This window comes from Capricornis sumatraensis, chromosome 7 (genome assembly GCF_032405125.1).
Source record: "Capricornis sumatraensis isolate serow.1 chromosome 7, serow.2, whole genome shotgun sequence".
NCBI lineage: Eukaryota > Metazoa > Chordata > Mammalia > Artiodactyla > Bovidae > Capricornis > Capricornis sumatraensis.
Genome location: NC_091075.1, coordinates 19928939 through 19945472, shown reverse-complemented (window position 1 = coordinate 19945472; position 16534 = coordinate 19928939). Strand labels below are relative to the sequence as shown.

General features: G+C 46.9%; 1 protein-coding gene across 1 annotated transcript in view; it reads left to right on the top strand.

Moving 5' to 3' along the window:
- HADH (hydroxyacyl-CoA dehydrogenase) overlaps positions 1-16534 on the top strand; it is a 45384-nt gene that overhangs the window by 21113 nt on the left and 7737 nt on the right. Inside the window, exons 2-5 of the mRNA XM_068975228.1 lie at positions 1616-1744; positions 3934-4091; positions 8903-9029; positions 12166-12255. Of these exons, the coding sequence (XP_068831329.1) occupies positions 1616-1744; positions 3934-4091; positions 8903-9029; positions 12166-12255 (504 nt within the window). The remainder of the gene's footprint in view (positions 1-1615; positions 1745-3933; positions 4092-8902; positions 9030-12165; positions 12256-16534) is intronic.

Sequence of the window (16534 nt, the reverse complement as noted above, 5' to 3'; positions counted from 1 at the left end):
AAAGGACACTGCTTTAACTTTCTCTTCTTATTTCTTTGGCCACTCGCTGCAGCTTCTGAGATCTTAGTTCCTGAACCTGGGTACGAACATATGCCTCCTGCAGTGGAAGCACAGAGTCCTAGCCGCTGAACCACCGGCGAAGTACCTCTGCTGTCTTTCTTTGTTTCTGTTGCCTTCAGCTTTTTCTCTGATTCCAAAGGTGCTTGAATTTTCCTCCCCAAGCCCCGAGGGCAAAAAAAGGCTGAGTGATGCTAGAAGTGGAAGTGAGGGAGAGCTACTGGGACTGGGCAGGGAGGAATCTGAGGAATCCCGTTTGTCCTGTTCAAAGGATGAGCTAGGTCAGAGGTTAAGAGGAAGGTGAAAATCAGTTGTGTTATTCCAGAGGGACTGCCACACAGAGGAGCTGAGACAAAAATGGAAGGTCCCCGAGCCAGCACCTCTGCTTGCCCCCTTTTGGACAAAGTACCCCACCGGTAGTCATCATACCTCCCTTCAGCTGTTGCTCCTCAGGGGTGCCTCTCTCTGAGCAGTTCAGTTTCATCATTAGATGCATCTGAAATCTGAGATCTGTTTTCTTATTTTGTATGTTAGGGTTCCCCACCAGATTCGCCCCCCTTCTCCAGATTTCGTGACTTTCTCATCTCACCTCTCTCAGTGTTAGTTGCTCAGTCCTGTCTGCCTGTTTGTGACCCCATGGACTGTAGCCTCCCAGGCTCCTCTGTCCATGGAATTCTCCAGAATACTAGAGTGGGTTGCCATTTTCTTCTCCAGGGAATCTTCCTAACACAGGGTCTCCCACATTGCAGACAGATTCCTTAACATCTGAGCCACCAGGGAAGCCCAGGACCAGCATATAGTCATCATCATGGCTATAATTTATTATAGCAAAAGGGCACGGAACAGAATCAGCAAAGGGGAAAGTCACATGGGCCACAGTCTGGAGGAAACCAGGGGCCAGTTTCTTGAGTCCTCTCCTGCTGATGCCGCACAGGACACACTTAATTCCTCCAGCAGCAAGTTACGACAGGTCCTGTGAAATGTCTACCAGGGGTGCTCATTAGAGATGCAGAGCCAAGAATTTTTATTGGGGCTGGTCACACAGGTACCCTCTGCCTGGCCAGTGCCAAAATTTCAGACACTGGGAAGGAAAGCAGGTGTGAGTGTGCGCCACATTGTGCAAACAGTTTAGGTGCGTGGAGCACGAGCCCTCTCCACATACCCGTTTCCAGACACCTGTTGTGTGACTGTGGGCCCATCTCTTGATCTTTTGTAAGGTTGTTTTGAGAATTGTTGTCATCTATGTTAAGGATTTAAAGCAGTGCCTGAGAAGAAGTGTGTGTTTAATTACTGTTGGCTTATTATCATGTTTATGTGGTACTTTGAGTAGAATAGTGCTAGAGTTCATGTAGAATATGAAACTCTCTTGGGTTTTATTTGTTCGTTTTGGCTGTGCTGAGCAGCTTGCAGGATCTTAGTTCCCCAACTAGGAATTGAACCCAGGCCCTAGCTGTGAGAGTGCCGAGTCCTAATCACTGGACCACAGAGAATTCCTATCTACTAATTTTTTTTAAATTTTATGTTTTCTTGCCTTTTTTTTTAATTTGTTTTTTTCTAGGTTGCTGCAGCAACTGGCCACACAGTAGTGTTGGTGGACCAAACAGAGGACATCCTGGCAAAATCTAGAAAGGGAATTGAGGAAAGTCTGCGGAAAGTGGCCAAGAAGAAGTTTGCAGAAAACCCCAAGGTGATTTCTTGTTATCACTATCTTCAAGACCAGTTCTCTGACCACTTCACATTTGTGAGGGGGTTCTGGCCTTTGCTTGCTTTTTAAATGTTTGAATTGAAACTTGAGGCCAATAAAACAGGCCTAACTTTAGGCCAGTATAATAACATAATCACTGAATATTCCACGGGGACTGATAACAGAGCAGGAGAAGTAAATAGCCGTACTATTGGTTCTTTTCGCCTTTTCACTGTTGTGAATGGTGCTGTAGTGACCGTGAGTGTGCTGTCTGTTCAAGTCCCTCTTTTCACTTCTTTCACGTATATACCTAGCAGTGCAATCACTGGGGCATATAGCAATCCTAGGTTTAGCTTTGCCGGGGAGCCACCCAACTGTCTTCCTCAATGGCTGGACCATTTTACATGCCTACAAGTAATGTACAGAGGTTCCAATTTCTCCACATCCTGGCCTACAATTATTAGTGTTATTTTTGTAACAGCCATCATAGGAGGTATGAAGTGGTATCTCATTGTGATTTGGGTTTGCATCTTCTTAAAATCTAGTCACCTTTTAAAAATCAGAGGAGCAGGAGAGGAGATCATTCTATGTTCTCCCTAAAGAAATCTGAGCAGTATGTATCACAGCAGGTTAAACTCTCCTCACTGGTCGCGATAGAGAGGAGCATGTTATGACAAGGGTCTGGTCAGGTGGGATTGAAGAAGGCCGAGGGGAAGCAAGGACAGAGTGATTGGATCCAAATAACCTGCATTCTCACTTGTTTACTGTGCACACTTCTGCCAGTTGTCCCTCTTTGGGCTGAGGCTCTGGGCCCCACCTTGAGGGTAAAAAGGTGGCATCTGTTCTCAAGATGCTTCGCTCCTGACTGGTCACTCCTCAGGAGTCTGGTCTCCTGGCATTTCCCACCTCTGCCAGGGACATGCTTGAAGGGTCAGCTTCTGCTTGCTGAGTTGACATAAACTGTATTCATCTAGCTCTCCGCTGATAAGGACAGTCGCCACTGGCTACAGGTGGCTGCTGAGCACTTTAACTGTGGCTAGTCCAAACCGAGGTGCATTGTAAAACAGACATCAGATTTCAAAGACTGAGTAGAGAAAGAACACAAGACATCTCTATATTGACTACATGTTGGAATGATAGTAGCTTAGATATCTTAGGCTTAAATAAAACTAAGTTTTACCTGTTTTCACGTGTTAAAATGCAGCCAAAAGAAATTTAAAATCAGCTATCATCTTGCATGATGTTTCTATTGATCAGCTCTGATAGTTTTTTTAAACTTTTTATCTTATATTGGAATATAGCCGATTAACAATGTTGTGATAGTTTGTGGTGGCCAGCAAAGGGACTCCGCCACACATATACATGTATCTACTTTCCCCTAAACTCCCCTGCCACCCAGGCTGCCACATACCATTTGAACAGCTCTGAGAATTGTTTATTCCTTGATGATTTTGGATGCCTTTGCTGGACTGCTTTGAATCCTCATGGGCAAATTATATCTTGAAGTAAAATGGCAGCTAATAAGGGGACCACCTGTCTTTGCCCTGATTGAGATCTGTTTGTGGAAACCTGCAGGTACAAATGAGGAAAAGACAGGACTGTACGCTCTTCTAGGGCAGAGGCTGTGTCTGGCATGTGCTCTTGAACCACCAGTTGCCTGCACATGATGGGTGATTATTAGTTGATAAACAACTGCTGAGTGTGGCAGCTCTTCCCTGCCTCCTGCTGGAGGGGAATAGTCAGCACCACCTCTCAGACTCGTGGGTGGGGCTGAGAGCCACTTTTACCCTTTTCTGGAAGACAGATCACAGGCTTCAAGCCTGTGCTGTCGTGGAACAGTACACAGCTGTTTGTTGACATGGAGCAGATAGAACAGGCCAATACCAATGCTGTGAACAAGCAGTAACCTGAGCAGAGCCGGCTAAGGGTTATGCCTGACACACGACAGTGTGCTGACCAGCACTTGGGATTGTTTACAGGCTGATTCTTGCCCTAGGGTCCAGAAGCACATTGAGATGCCATCTACCCTAAGAAGAGACGTAGAGAGTTTATTTCTCAGGATTCCAGAGCACGTTCAGGTTGCTTGGGGTGTCCTGTCCTGTCCTCGCCCTCCTGCTCCCCGCTCTGCAGCGCATCAAGCATTTTGCAGCGAGCCCGGTGACCATTCTCTTCTCCTTCCCCCGTGGCATTAGGGTGCTGATGAGTTTGTGGCGAAGACCCTGAGCAGCATATCGACCAGCACGGATGCAGCGTCCGTGGTGCACAGCACAGACTTGGTGGTGGAGGCCATCGTAGAGAATCTGCAGGTGAAGAACGAGCTGTTCAAGAGGCTGGACAAGTTTGCCGCCGAGTACGTGACCTCTGGGAGACCTCGTTGGTGCTGGGGGCTCCCTTCCTGGCGCTTGGGCTTTCCTCCTGGGAAGGAGTCTCCTGACACTAAGACTTCTTTTTATTACTCTATAGCTGTTTCCAGAAGAGCCAGCACTGTTTCCTTTGTTCTCCATCCTCCACCCCCAGTTTGCTTCCTGAGGTGTGGGCTGCCCTGAATCTGGTCCTTGTCCCCAGAGGAGAGTAGAGTTTTTCCTACGTGAATTGGAGGGTCCATCCAGGGGCAGGTCTTGGTCTCTTGCAGCGTCTGCGTCATGGCCCCTCCCAGGCGAGAGGGTGGAGGCACTCGGTCACGTCCCTAGACGTCTGCTAAGCAACCTCAGAGCAATTTGGTGTGTCCCCTCTTTTGGATGAAACCAACAGATAATGTAATTGAAGGGAATGCCTTCTGTTCCCATGGTTTTCCAGGGTCGTCCTGCTTTGAGCCTTCTGTGAGTTAAGTCAAAACAATTGGGGTCCTTTAAGGAGCACAGAGTTGTTACCCAGCTTCCTGGCAAAGGGTGGGCGAGGAGAGCTAGCCTCGTGCAGGCCAGACGCAGGGTCCCTGGCTCAGGACTGTCTGTGTGGCATCAGTGACCCACGCACATGTGCAGCGCTAGTTCTGCCTGTGGCTCCTGGCGATGTTGACCCCTGACGTGTTCATTCATGCTCATCTTGTGGTTTGCTTGGAAAGGCGTCACCCGTCTTGATTGGGACTCAAAGATTAAGATTATGTGACAACAGGAATTCTTAGGCAGCCACCAGCGAGCAGTGGCTAAAGAGAGACACTTGCATACTGGCCTGCTGGCCTGACAGCCCTTAGGGCAGTGTGGTCTGGTGACCCTGACAAAGAGGAGAGGCCTGTCTTTCTGTCCCCTGTGCGTCATTCAGCTGATCAGCATGCTCACGTACTTTACAGGCTTCCCTGGTGGCTTAGGGGGTAAAGCGTCCACCTGTAATGCAGGAGACCTGGGTTCGATCCCTGGGTTGGGAAGATCCCCTGGAGAAGGAAACGGCAACCCACTCCAGTCCCTTGCCTGGAAAATTCCTCAGATGGAGGAGCCTGGTAGGACTACAGTCCATGGGATCACAAAGAGTCACACATGACTGAGCAACTTCACTTCTCTTAGGGGCTGTCACACCATGTGACAGAAGCCAGACTGTCTTGGTTAGGAATGTTGGCTAAAAAGGTTTTTTTTTTTTTTTTAAGGAGAAGCCCCTTTGCCTGACCTTTAAATTGGCCAACTTGGAAGTTGTTGAGAAAGGCCACTGTTCTGTGCTTTAAAAAGTGAAGTGCTGTTTATGTAGGAGAGTGTTATGCCCCTGTTTTCCTCTAAGAGTTTTATTGTATCTGGCCTTACATTTAGGTCTTTAATCCATTTTTAGTTTATTTTTGCATACAGCATTCTAATTTTATTCTTTTACATGTAGCTATCCAGTTTCCCCAGCACCACTTATTGAAGAGACTGTCTTTTCTCCACTGTATATTTTTGCCTCCTCTGTCATAAATTAAGTGACCGTTGGTGCATAGGTTTTTCTCTGGGCTTTCTGTCCTATTCTGTTGATCTATAAATCACAGCAAGATCTTTTTTGATCCACCTCCTAGAGTAATGAAAATAAAAACAAAAATAAACAAACGGGACCTAAGTAAATGTAAAACGTTTTGCATTGCAAAGGAAAGCATAAACAAAATGAAAAGACAACCCTCCGAATGAGGAAAAAGTACCTCCATAAGATGTTATCGTGTCCAACCCTTTGTGACCCCATGGACTGCAGCCCACCAGGCTCCTGCTGTGTCCAGGAGATTTTCCAGGCAAGGATACTGGAGTGGGTTGCCATTTCCTTCTCCAGGGGATTTTCCTGATCCCGGGATCAAACTCAGATCTCCTGCATTGCAGGCAGGTTCTTTACCGTCTGAGCCACCAGGGAAGCCCTGTGAAATGTTAGCCATCCAAAGTATACAGACAGCTCATGAAGTAAGTAAGTGTTAGTCGCTCAGTCATGCCCGACTCTTTGCGACCCCGTGGACTGCAGCCCACCAGGCTCCTGTTCTGTCCAGGAGATTTTCCAGGCAAGGATACTGAAGTGGGTTGCCATTTCCTTCTCCAGGGGATCTTCCCGACCCAGGGATCGAACCCGGGTCTCCTATACTGCAGGAAGATTCTTTACCAACTGAGCTACGAGGGACGACAACTCATGAAGCCCAATATCAAAAAACCATTCAACCCAATGAGAAAATAGGCAAAAGATCTAAACAGACGTTTCTCAGAAAAAGATACACATGGCCAAAAGGCACATGAAAAGCTGCTCAGCATCACTAATTATTAGAGAAATGCAAATTAAAACTACAGTGAGGTATCACTAGTCAGAATGGCCATCGTCAAAAAATCTGCACAGTCAGTGCTGGAGAGAATGTGGAGAAGAGGGAACCCTCTTGCACTATTCTAGGAATGTAAACAGGTACAGCCATTATGGAGAACAGTACGCATGCTCTGTCCCTTCAGTCGTGTCTGACTTTTTGCAGCCCCATGGGCTGTAGCCCACCAGGCTCCTCTGTCCATGGGATTCTCCCAGCAAGCATGCTGGAGTGTGTTGCCATTTCCTCCTCCAGGGGATCATCCCAACCCAGGATTCGAACCCCCATCTCCTGTTTCTCCTACATTGGCAGGAGGATTCTAGAACAGTTTGGAGGTTCCTTAAATAACTAAAAATAGAGCTACCATATGATCCAGCAATTCCACTCCTGGGCATATATCCGGAGCAAACCATAATTCAAAAGATACATGCACCTCAGTGTTTATTGCAGCACTATTTACAATAGCCAAGACATGGAAGCAACCTGAATACCCACTGACAGAGGAAAGGATAAGGAAGATGTGATACATACATACAGTGGAATCCTACTCATGAAATTGGCCAGTGTTTTTAAATTGAAGTGTACCAGCTCAGTGGTAAAGAATCTGCCTGCATTGCAGAAGACCCGGGTTTGATCCCTGGGTTGGGAAGATCCCCTGGAAGAGGGCATGGCAACACACTCTAGTATTCTTGCCAGGAGCATCCCCATGGGCATAGGAGCCTGGCAGTCCATAGGGTTGCACAGTTGGCATGACTGAAGCAACTGAGAAGCAGCAGCATAGTTCATTTACAGTGTTTGATTTCTGCTGTACAGCTCAGTGACTCAGTTACACATGCGTTCTCTTCCAGTATGGTTTATCCTAGGGTACTGAGTATAGTGCTCTGTGCTGTACCGTGGCACCGTGCTGTTTATCCATCCTCTGTATAGAATCTCACATCTCTAACCCCAAGCTCCCATTCTGTCCCTCTCCCAAACCCCTGCCCCTTGACAACCACTGGTCTGCGCTCTTTGTCCATGATTCTGTTAGTTTCATAGATTGGTTCATTTGCGTCTAGCTTAGGTTCCACATGGAAGTGATGCCACGTGATGGTTGTCTTTGACTGACTTCACTCAGTGTGATAATCTCTAGGTCCATCCATGTAGCTGCAGATGGCATGATTTTCTCCTTTTTTAGTGGCTGAGTAGTATTCCATCGCATGGCTGTACCAGTGTACACCACCAGCACACCAGCTGCTTTCACCTCACTCTTCTCTGCTCTTCCCAGATTACTGGTTTCTTCTCCCTTCCCTTCTTCTCCCCTCCCACTTGCTCCTGATTTCAGACAGATTACAGTACTGCCTTTTGGGCAAGCAGGAACACCCTAATCTTCGCAAGGGACCACTGCCCTTCCTGTGCTGTGGCCAAGCCCTTGTGGTTGTTATTAGTAGAGTTGGGCCGTTTCGTGTATATTTACCCACAAGGTGGTGCTGTAGGAAAGCTGATAAGTCGTGCCCATCTCTAAAGATTTGCCTGTCATGCCCTTGGCACCCCACTTTACTGAGGTCTTTAAAAATTAAGTTTTGTTGAAATTAGTATGGAGTTTTTAAAATTAATAATATTTTATATACACAAAAGAAGATGGTACTGCTTTTTAAGGAGATTTTATAATAAGAATAGGGCTTCCCTGGTGGCTCAGATGGTAAAAACTCTTCCTGTAATTCAGGTGACCTGGGTTTGATCCCTGGGTCGGGAAGATCCCCTGGAGAAGGAAATGGTTGGAGTGGAAACCCACTCCAGTATTCTTGCCTGGAGAATCCCATGGACAGAGGAGCCTGGTGGGCTGGATTCTACGGGGTTGCAAAGAGTTGGACACGACCAAGTGACTGACACTTTCACTACAATAAGAATGCATTGAACTGTGTTTATCATGTGTCCACATGTATCCTTCCTTCCCCAAACCTACCAGTGTGACCTTAAAACTTCTTTTGGACCATGTTGGTTTCCTTCTGTTTTCATTTTAATTCCGAATCAGTGGGAAAGTAAAGCTTTTCATTTGAGGGGAGATGATTTTCGTTCATGTCAGATGTTTCTCACGGAGGAGTCAGGTGTTTCTTCACAGTTTTTTGTTCATTTTGAGTGTCTGTGATGCATCCTGTCTTTCCTCAGTGTTTGCTCACGTGCAGTTTCATCTTGTGACTGACGTTATTGCCTCCTTATGTTCTTCACGTACCATGTAAACTAAATAATGCAAGTAGCCAGGAGAAATTTTGTTGCCTAAAATTGAGGATTAGCAAAGACTAAGCAGACTTTTGGAGCAAGTAACTTTTTAATTTAAAAATTTCAGAATTTAAATGAAGCAGGTCACTTGATTTCAGCCTAATGTTAATGAAGTTGTCTTTTCCCTGACTGTTTCCAAAGATGGGACTCATTCCAACACTCCAATGTCTTTCTCTCCACAGACACACAATCTTTGCCAGCAACACTTCCTCTTTGCAGATCACAAGCCTAGCCAATTCCACCACCAGACAAGACCGATTCGCTGGGCTCCATTTCTTCAACCCAGTGCCTTTGATGAAGCTTGTGGAGGTCAGTGGGGTCTGCTTGTGCACGCGGGCTTGCTCTGCCTGCTCTCGGCCCTGCTTCTGAGTGGCACCTGCCCTGCCCCCGGGGGTTGCACTCCACGGATTTTAGTGGGAGGTTGGTTGTGCTTGTGCTTGGGTTTCTCTAGCCAGTCTCCTTTCAGAGCCAAAGGAAGAAACAGTACCTAATATCTAGGAAGGCCCCTGGGCTTTATTTCTCTGCAGACCTCTCTTTTGACCAGTGGTGTACAGGAGGGCTGTTACCTGTGTGGGATATCACTTACTGTTTGTAAGCTGATGAGCAGTGCAGAGAGAAACATCAGATTGGGAAGGTGGTACTGCAGACCACTGGCTTGATGAGGCCACGGAGGGGAGAACCACACACGTTCATGATGTCTTGTCCAGGCTGGATGGGGAGTTTTATTAGAAGCCTGGTGTCCTCCCGGAGCTGCTGTATTACACTGTCCACTGTTGGTGGGTCACACTGGTGTCAGCTCCGGTGACAGGGCCTTTGTACTGTCCCCACAGGAGGCACAGCTCCTCTGTGTTGTGACCAGAGCTATGAACCTCCTGACCTCAGCCCCGGGAGGTGGAGGGAGGTGGCCAGGGAGGGCTCTTGGGCTGCTGCCACCGCTTGCTTACTCGAGACTCAGGTACAAGGGAGGTGGAGTCACAGTAGATAATTTGCACTGAAATGCGGCAACTTGCCTTTTATAGGGGGGCTAATTACAGGGTCTGAGGAGCAGCTTCTATTAAATAGCATTTGTACTGAGGTTGAGGAGTTATTGCCGTGCGAAGTGTGGGGGTTGTGGATCCAGGCAGACCTCCAGAGACTAGCCGGGGCTCCCTGGGAGAGAGTGGAGATGTGGTCTTCCACTGCTGCCTTCTCCAGGCCCCCTTCCCTCCGGTGTCCCCTTGTTTCTGCCACCTCCTGATGCTCAGCCCCTCCCCTCTGTAAGCATTGGCATCTAGTTTAAGGATGACTAAATTTCCTGACAGTTTTCTTTCAGGGGCTACTCTGAACCATCCTAGGATAGGAGTTCTCTCTTCCGCTATCACTGCTTCTTGGCTTCTTCTAATTTACCGCCAGTCTCTAAGGCTGTGTTTGAAGAAGCTGAGGGACTGAAGGGTCACAGGGAATAGAAGAAAGCGTTTTTCCTAGTGCAGGAAAGAGCGAGGGAGTGAAATGCAATTTTCCACGTTTTCCGTCACTATATCATGTACGTACATGTTTCGAAGATACGGACATATTCCAACTCTAACACTGTTTTCAACTGCATTTACCTGATAATGTCCATATGTGTCTTTGGAAATAGGGTACACTGATTATTAACAGTTAATGTTTGACAAATGTTAACATTTTCTAGAAAATGTTTTCTAAAAGTGCTCTTCTTTACGCACCTTTCATTCTTTAACTTGAGCATTTGAGTGTATGTCCCTGGTGGTAAACACCAAAATGGACTGTAAGTTGAGTGTCTCCTTTCCTTTACTTGGGACTGGGCACATTCATATGTGTATGTGTGTAATTTTTCAGACCCTGTGTTGGAACAGAATATCTGCAGCACGTTGTTTGTTGGATGAGTGAATAAATATGCATTCGTCCTGTTAAAAACAAAACAAAACTCTTTACTGTTGACTCCTTTAAGTCACCAAATTATTTTTAAAACTCCCTGACTCGCAGCCCTTGTCACAGCCCAGTCTATTTGGTCCTGATGGAGGTGATGTTTCCGCTTCCTCTTGAATAATCCTCGGGTTGCTGTTTGATTTGTGGTGCTTGCAGAGCAGTATCATGCCATCCTCAACCCCCTCTTAATGGCGCCTTTTGTCTGTTTTCCCTCATTAGCTTCCCTTCGTGCCATAGCATACCAGCACATCCCAAGCTGTGACCACATTAAAGCATGAATGATAATGCTGATGAGTCCCTTCATTTATATAGCGCTTTCCATCCTGCACAGACACTATCTCATTACCCCACACAGACCTCTTAGAACTGAGAGAGAGGATGTGTCAGATATCGTCATCCCTATTTCCTATGTGAAAGGTGAGGCACCAGGGGTTGATTTGACTCACCTGAGCTTACATAAAGGGTCTGCTGTAGAAGCCAAGCCTGTTGGCTTTGACTCTCATTGAAATCCTTTAACTGGCATTTAAATTATATATTTAACTTATATAAATTCATCTGGTCTCTCCATTTGCTGAAATCTAATTCCTGACAGGCGAGCTCTTTCCTGTGAGCTGACTGCCCGGTGTGCCCGGTGCTGACCCCTGTCGAGCCCTACAGCCCACTCTGAGCGGGGCAGCAGGCGTGCTCTTGCCGTGCACCTCACAGAGAGGGTCGGGGTGTGGCTTGGGCCTTCCCGGGGTTTGGGCAGGTGGCACACCCCAGCCTTAGGCCTGCATTTGCTGGGTATGAAGGCCCCCCTCTGGGATGAGCCTGTTCTGAGGCAGAGGAAGCTGTTGGCCTTTGGGGCATCTGTGTGGGAGAGGGTGGAGTAATAGGGGGTTACAGGGCCCCCTCAGAGACCACAGGACCTTGGTGGTCTGGGCGCATCACTCAGTTTTCCTGGGGCTCCTTCTGTTCATCTTTGGACTAAGAGAAGGTGCGTCGTCATGCAGAGTGTGTTAAAGGCAAGCATTGTACTCTAGTAGACTTCCAGTTACTTCCCTGAACTCATTAGCAGCGGCGAGTAAAACCCTAAAAAGAGTCAGCATTTACTGAGCATTTCCTTGGAGCTGCCCTTAATGCTTTACTTCCTAATCTAATTCCATTCTCACCTCAGCTCCTTGAGGATAGGTAGAGTGATTTCAATGTTATTTCAATTTCTAGAAACATTCCCAGAGTCACAGAGCTGGTAAGTGGTGTGATTGGGGTTTGAACCCAAGTCTCAGTGACAAAGTCTATAAAACTTCCTACACACATGTGCACACATTTATATCAGTTTTTTTAGCCTTGATTTTGTGTGTTCTGTGATAGTCCAGTGTCTTGAAGTGGATATTCTGTTTCTGGCTTGAGATCCTTCTTTTATGAAACTAAAATTTTTGCCACCTGTGTGGCCGTTTTTTCTCAATGTTTCCTTGAACTGTTCTATTGAAATTGTTTGCTGACTTTATGGTTATAATTCTTCTCTGCTTTGCCTTTCCAGGTCATTAAAACTCCAATGACCAGCCAGAAGACGTTTGAATCTCTGCTAGACTTCAGCAGAGCCCTGGGGAAGCATCCTGTTGCTTGCAAGGTAGCGTATGGGTGGCCTGGGGAGGGGGTGATTTTTCTGGGACTCTGACTTACGCCAGGAGGGATTCTCCTGCTGTAGGCTGATGTGGGAGAGGAGAGCTCTTCGGCAGGTCGGCCTGCAGGCTGTAAAGGGCAAGCTGCATCTAGCAAGGAGTCCTGGTGACTGTATGTAAGATTATCCCTGGTGCTCTCACCTGCTTTGCTCCGATTACCTTCAGTCTCTGCATTTGCTGTGGTTCTTGTTTAGTTTCCCCCAAGTTTAGGAGCGGCACTTCTGCATGACTTGGTAGTGTTTCTGTAAGGACGACTGTGTCCCAAGGTGCCCTTACAAATTTCTATGCTGGTTGGTGGTTTAGTCACTGTCGTGTCCGACCCTTGTGACTCCATGAGCTGTGGTCTGCCAGGCTCCTCCATCCATGGGACTTCCCAGGCAAGAATACTGGAGGGGGTTGTGTCTCCTACGTTTCAGGTGGTCTCCTGCATTGCAGGCGGATTCTTTACTGACTGAGCCACCGGAAAGCCTAGTTATTTGTAAATACGTCATTTATCTTTTTGACCATAATTTAATTTTTTTTACACTTTAAAAGTTTAAAGGTTACTTTGCATCTACAGTTATTACAAACTATTGGCTGTATTCCCCATGTTGTGAAATAATGCCTCCTTGACCTGTCTTACATCTATTAGTTTGTATCTCCCACTCTCACCCCTATATTGTCCATACCCCACCCGCACCCCATCAGTTCAGCTCAGTTCAGTCGCTCAGTCGTGTCCGACTCTTTGCAACCCCATGAATCGCAGCACGCCAGGCCTCCCTGTCCATCACCAACTCCCAGAGTTCACTCAAACTCATGTCCATTGAGTCAGTGATGCCATCCAGCCATCTCATCCTCGGTCGTCCCCTTCTCCTCCTGCCCCCAGTCCCTCCCAGCATCAGAGTCTTTTCCAATGACTCAGCTCTTCGCGTGAGGTGGCCAGAGTACTGGAGTTTCAGCTTCAGCATCAGTCCTTCCAGTGAACACCCAGAGCTGGTCTCCTTTAGGATGGGCTGGTTGGATCTCCTTGCAGTCCCGCTAATTTGGTCTCTATGTCTGTGAGCCTGTTCTTTTGTTCTGTTCGTTAGTTTGTTGTATTTTTTAGATTCCACATGTAAGTGATGTACAGGAGTTGTCCTTCTCTGTCTGACTTATTTTACTTAGCACAGTAGTCTCCAGGTCCATCCCTGTTGCTGCAGATGGCAGGATTTCATTCTTTTTTATATGGCTGAGTAGTATTCCATTGTATATATGCCATGTCTCCTTAAGCCAGTTGTCTGTTGATGGGCACTTGGGTTGTTTTCATTTCTTGGCAATGAACAGTGGGACGCACATATCTTTTTGAATTAGTGTTTTTGTTTTTTTCAGATATATACCCAGGTGTGGAATAGCTTAGTTGACTGTAATCTTTTAAATATCATTGTGGTTCTTCTCATAGCATACTTTTACTTTCCAAAATAGTCTCAAGTTTGAACTCACAGTATTGAATTAATCCATGAAAACTCCAGTTGTTTATGAATCATCTGAATAAGTCATCTGTCAACATGGACCCCAATAGCCAAAGAGAGCAGACTTAAATAGGCCAGTCCCCTGAATTCCAGGACTGTAGTGTTATATTAGGAGAAGGCAATGGCAACCCACTCCAGTACTCTTGCCTGGAAAATCCCATGGGTGGAGGAGCCTGGTGGGCTGCAGTCCATGGGGTCATGAAGAGTCAGACATGACTGAGCGACTTCACTTTCACTTTTCACTTTCATGCATTGGAGAAAGAAATGGCAACCCACTCCAGTGTTCTCGCCTGGAGAATCCCAGGGACGGGAGCCTGGTGGGCTGCTGTCTATGGGGTCACACAGAGTCGGACACGACTGATGTGACTTAGCAGGGTTATATTAGGGAATCTCATTTTTTAACACTCATTTTTTGTTGGCTTAGTTTTATGGTTTTAAATCTTCTGGATTAAAAAAATATATATCACATTAATAACCAGAGGGTATGGTTGTACTTTGTTACCAGTTTTTGCTTTGTTCATGGCAAAAAGTAGCCATTGTGTGAGAAAAGACATGAGTGTGCAGCAGATGAAAAGCTAGATGTGAAATGAGAGCGCAGGAACGAGCCAGGGGTGGTCTTTAGCAGCAAAGTCATTAATTCATGAGAGCGATGATCCATGTTTCCGTCGGGATAGCCATGGCAGGGGCAGGCCTGGGAACTGTGGTCTCATGAAATTGGTCTTGCTACGTCATTGCAGGACTCTCCTTTTAGGTGCTACCTTAGGCATTCAGGGAGACTTTTAGACCCTGACTCACTCTCAGGGTCAGTTATTCAGGCCCTTGGGTGTGGCATCCAGATAGTAGAGGAAATCACATAGAACAAGCGTCAGCAGACTTTCCTGTCAGGGGCCAGATAGTAGTGTTCTAGGGTGTGCAAACTCTGCTGCGACGGCTGGGCTGTGTAACAGGGAAGCAGCATGGGCCATACCTGCAAGGAGCGATGTGAAACTTGATTCACACGTAGACGTGGATTTGGCCTCCAGGATTGTAGCTTAGTAACACTCAACAGAGAAGAATGCCATCAGTGTGCCTAAACTGTATCTTTCTTCATAGGAAGACTTCACAGGCAAAGCAGCCTGCCTGGGCTCACATCCTGGCTTTGGCACTTACTGGATGTGTAGCCTTGGGCATGTCTCGTCACCTCCCCGTGCCTCGGTATCCTCTGCCTCACACAGAGGCAACAATAGAACTTACCTCACAGGGTTACTGTGAGGAATAAGTGAATGACTATTTGTAAAGTTCTTAGGACAAACAATTCCTGCTCTACAATAAGTACAGTAAATAAAGTGTGTTTAATAAGTAAGTAAAGGTATATGAAAAATGTAAGGTGTATGAGTACGTCAAGTTAAACTGCTTTATCAAAGGGCCGCGTCTCTTTACATTCCAGTGTTATGAGAGTATCTCTGTGTATCTTCAACAGCATTGAATATCATAATGGGGAAAAAGCCCCTTGCCAGTAACCGTACTGGTAACGTGCTATTTTGTTTTACTGAATGTTTCTTCGATTTTTTGTTGTTTAGGCACTAAGCTGTGTCTGACTATTTTGCAACCCTGTGGACTGTAGCCTACAAGGTTTCTCTGTCCATGGGGTTTCCTAGGCAGGAATACTGGAGTGGGCTGCTGTTTCCTTCTCCAGGGGATCTTCCCAACCCAGGGACTGAACCCATGTCTCCTGCATTGGCAGGCAGATTCTCTATCACTGAGCCACCAGAGCAGCCTTGTAACAGTATATGAACACTCCATAATATTGGAGAAAATATTTTTCCCAGGCTACTTTCTGATTTCTAACCTTGTGTATGGTGTGGCCTCCTGTAGTCAGGTACCTTACCTTGTCCTGAATTTCTGCAGTAAACTTTTTGAAGTTAAAAAACAGGTTTGCCCTGGTTATTATTAATAAATCAGCATAATATATGAATATAGTGTTGGTTAGGCAGATAAAGCTCTTTTGTGCATCTCTGTGTCCTGGGAGGTAGGTTAGGGGTGGTCTCAGGTGGTCCAGCGTGAAAGGAGGAACGGCCCTGTGGGTGCAGTATGCAGGCAGGTGAGTAGAGTGATACAGGAGCCTGGGCACCTCTGTTCAGATGTTTATGGAGTGCCCAGTGTGTGCTTGAAACGGGACTCACAGCCTGGGCCAGGGTGAGGGTTTTTTCCTGAGGGAGGGTCACAGCCTTCTGTTAAAAGAGGGGCACTCTGTTTACCTAGTGGAAATCAACTTCCCATTAAAAACCACCGAAAAGTTGCCAAGCGAGCCTGCCCCACAGGCTCCCAGGAGAGCTCAGCAGACAGAATCCGCATTCCCGCCATCCCTCCAGGAGAGACGGCTAAGTGTTGGAGTGAGGAGGGAAACGAAGAAAGGGGTCTTCTGGGGAGGAGTCTTGGTCGGTGAGCTGGGAGAGGCCCTCGGTCTGTTGGGACCCGCTAGTTTGTCCCGGGCCCTGTCCCCAGCTCCAGAGTCCTGTGCCCCGCGCCGGAGTGCACATAGGAAAGAGCCTGAGGAAATCCTCAACAGCTGGGAAGTTGTGTTCCTGAGGTGCGTTCAGGAGGGAGTGTGATTTTTCTAGACTCGTTAAGAAATGCAGGAGAGGAGAGGAATAAAGGGTCTGCTGTTTGAGGGGAGCATAATAATGCTCTATGCGCAGCATTGTATGTGCTTTCATTTATCTTCACAACTAGTGAGGTAGAAATTACTGCTCCCATTTCC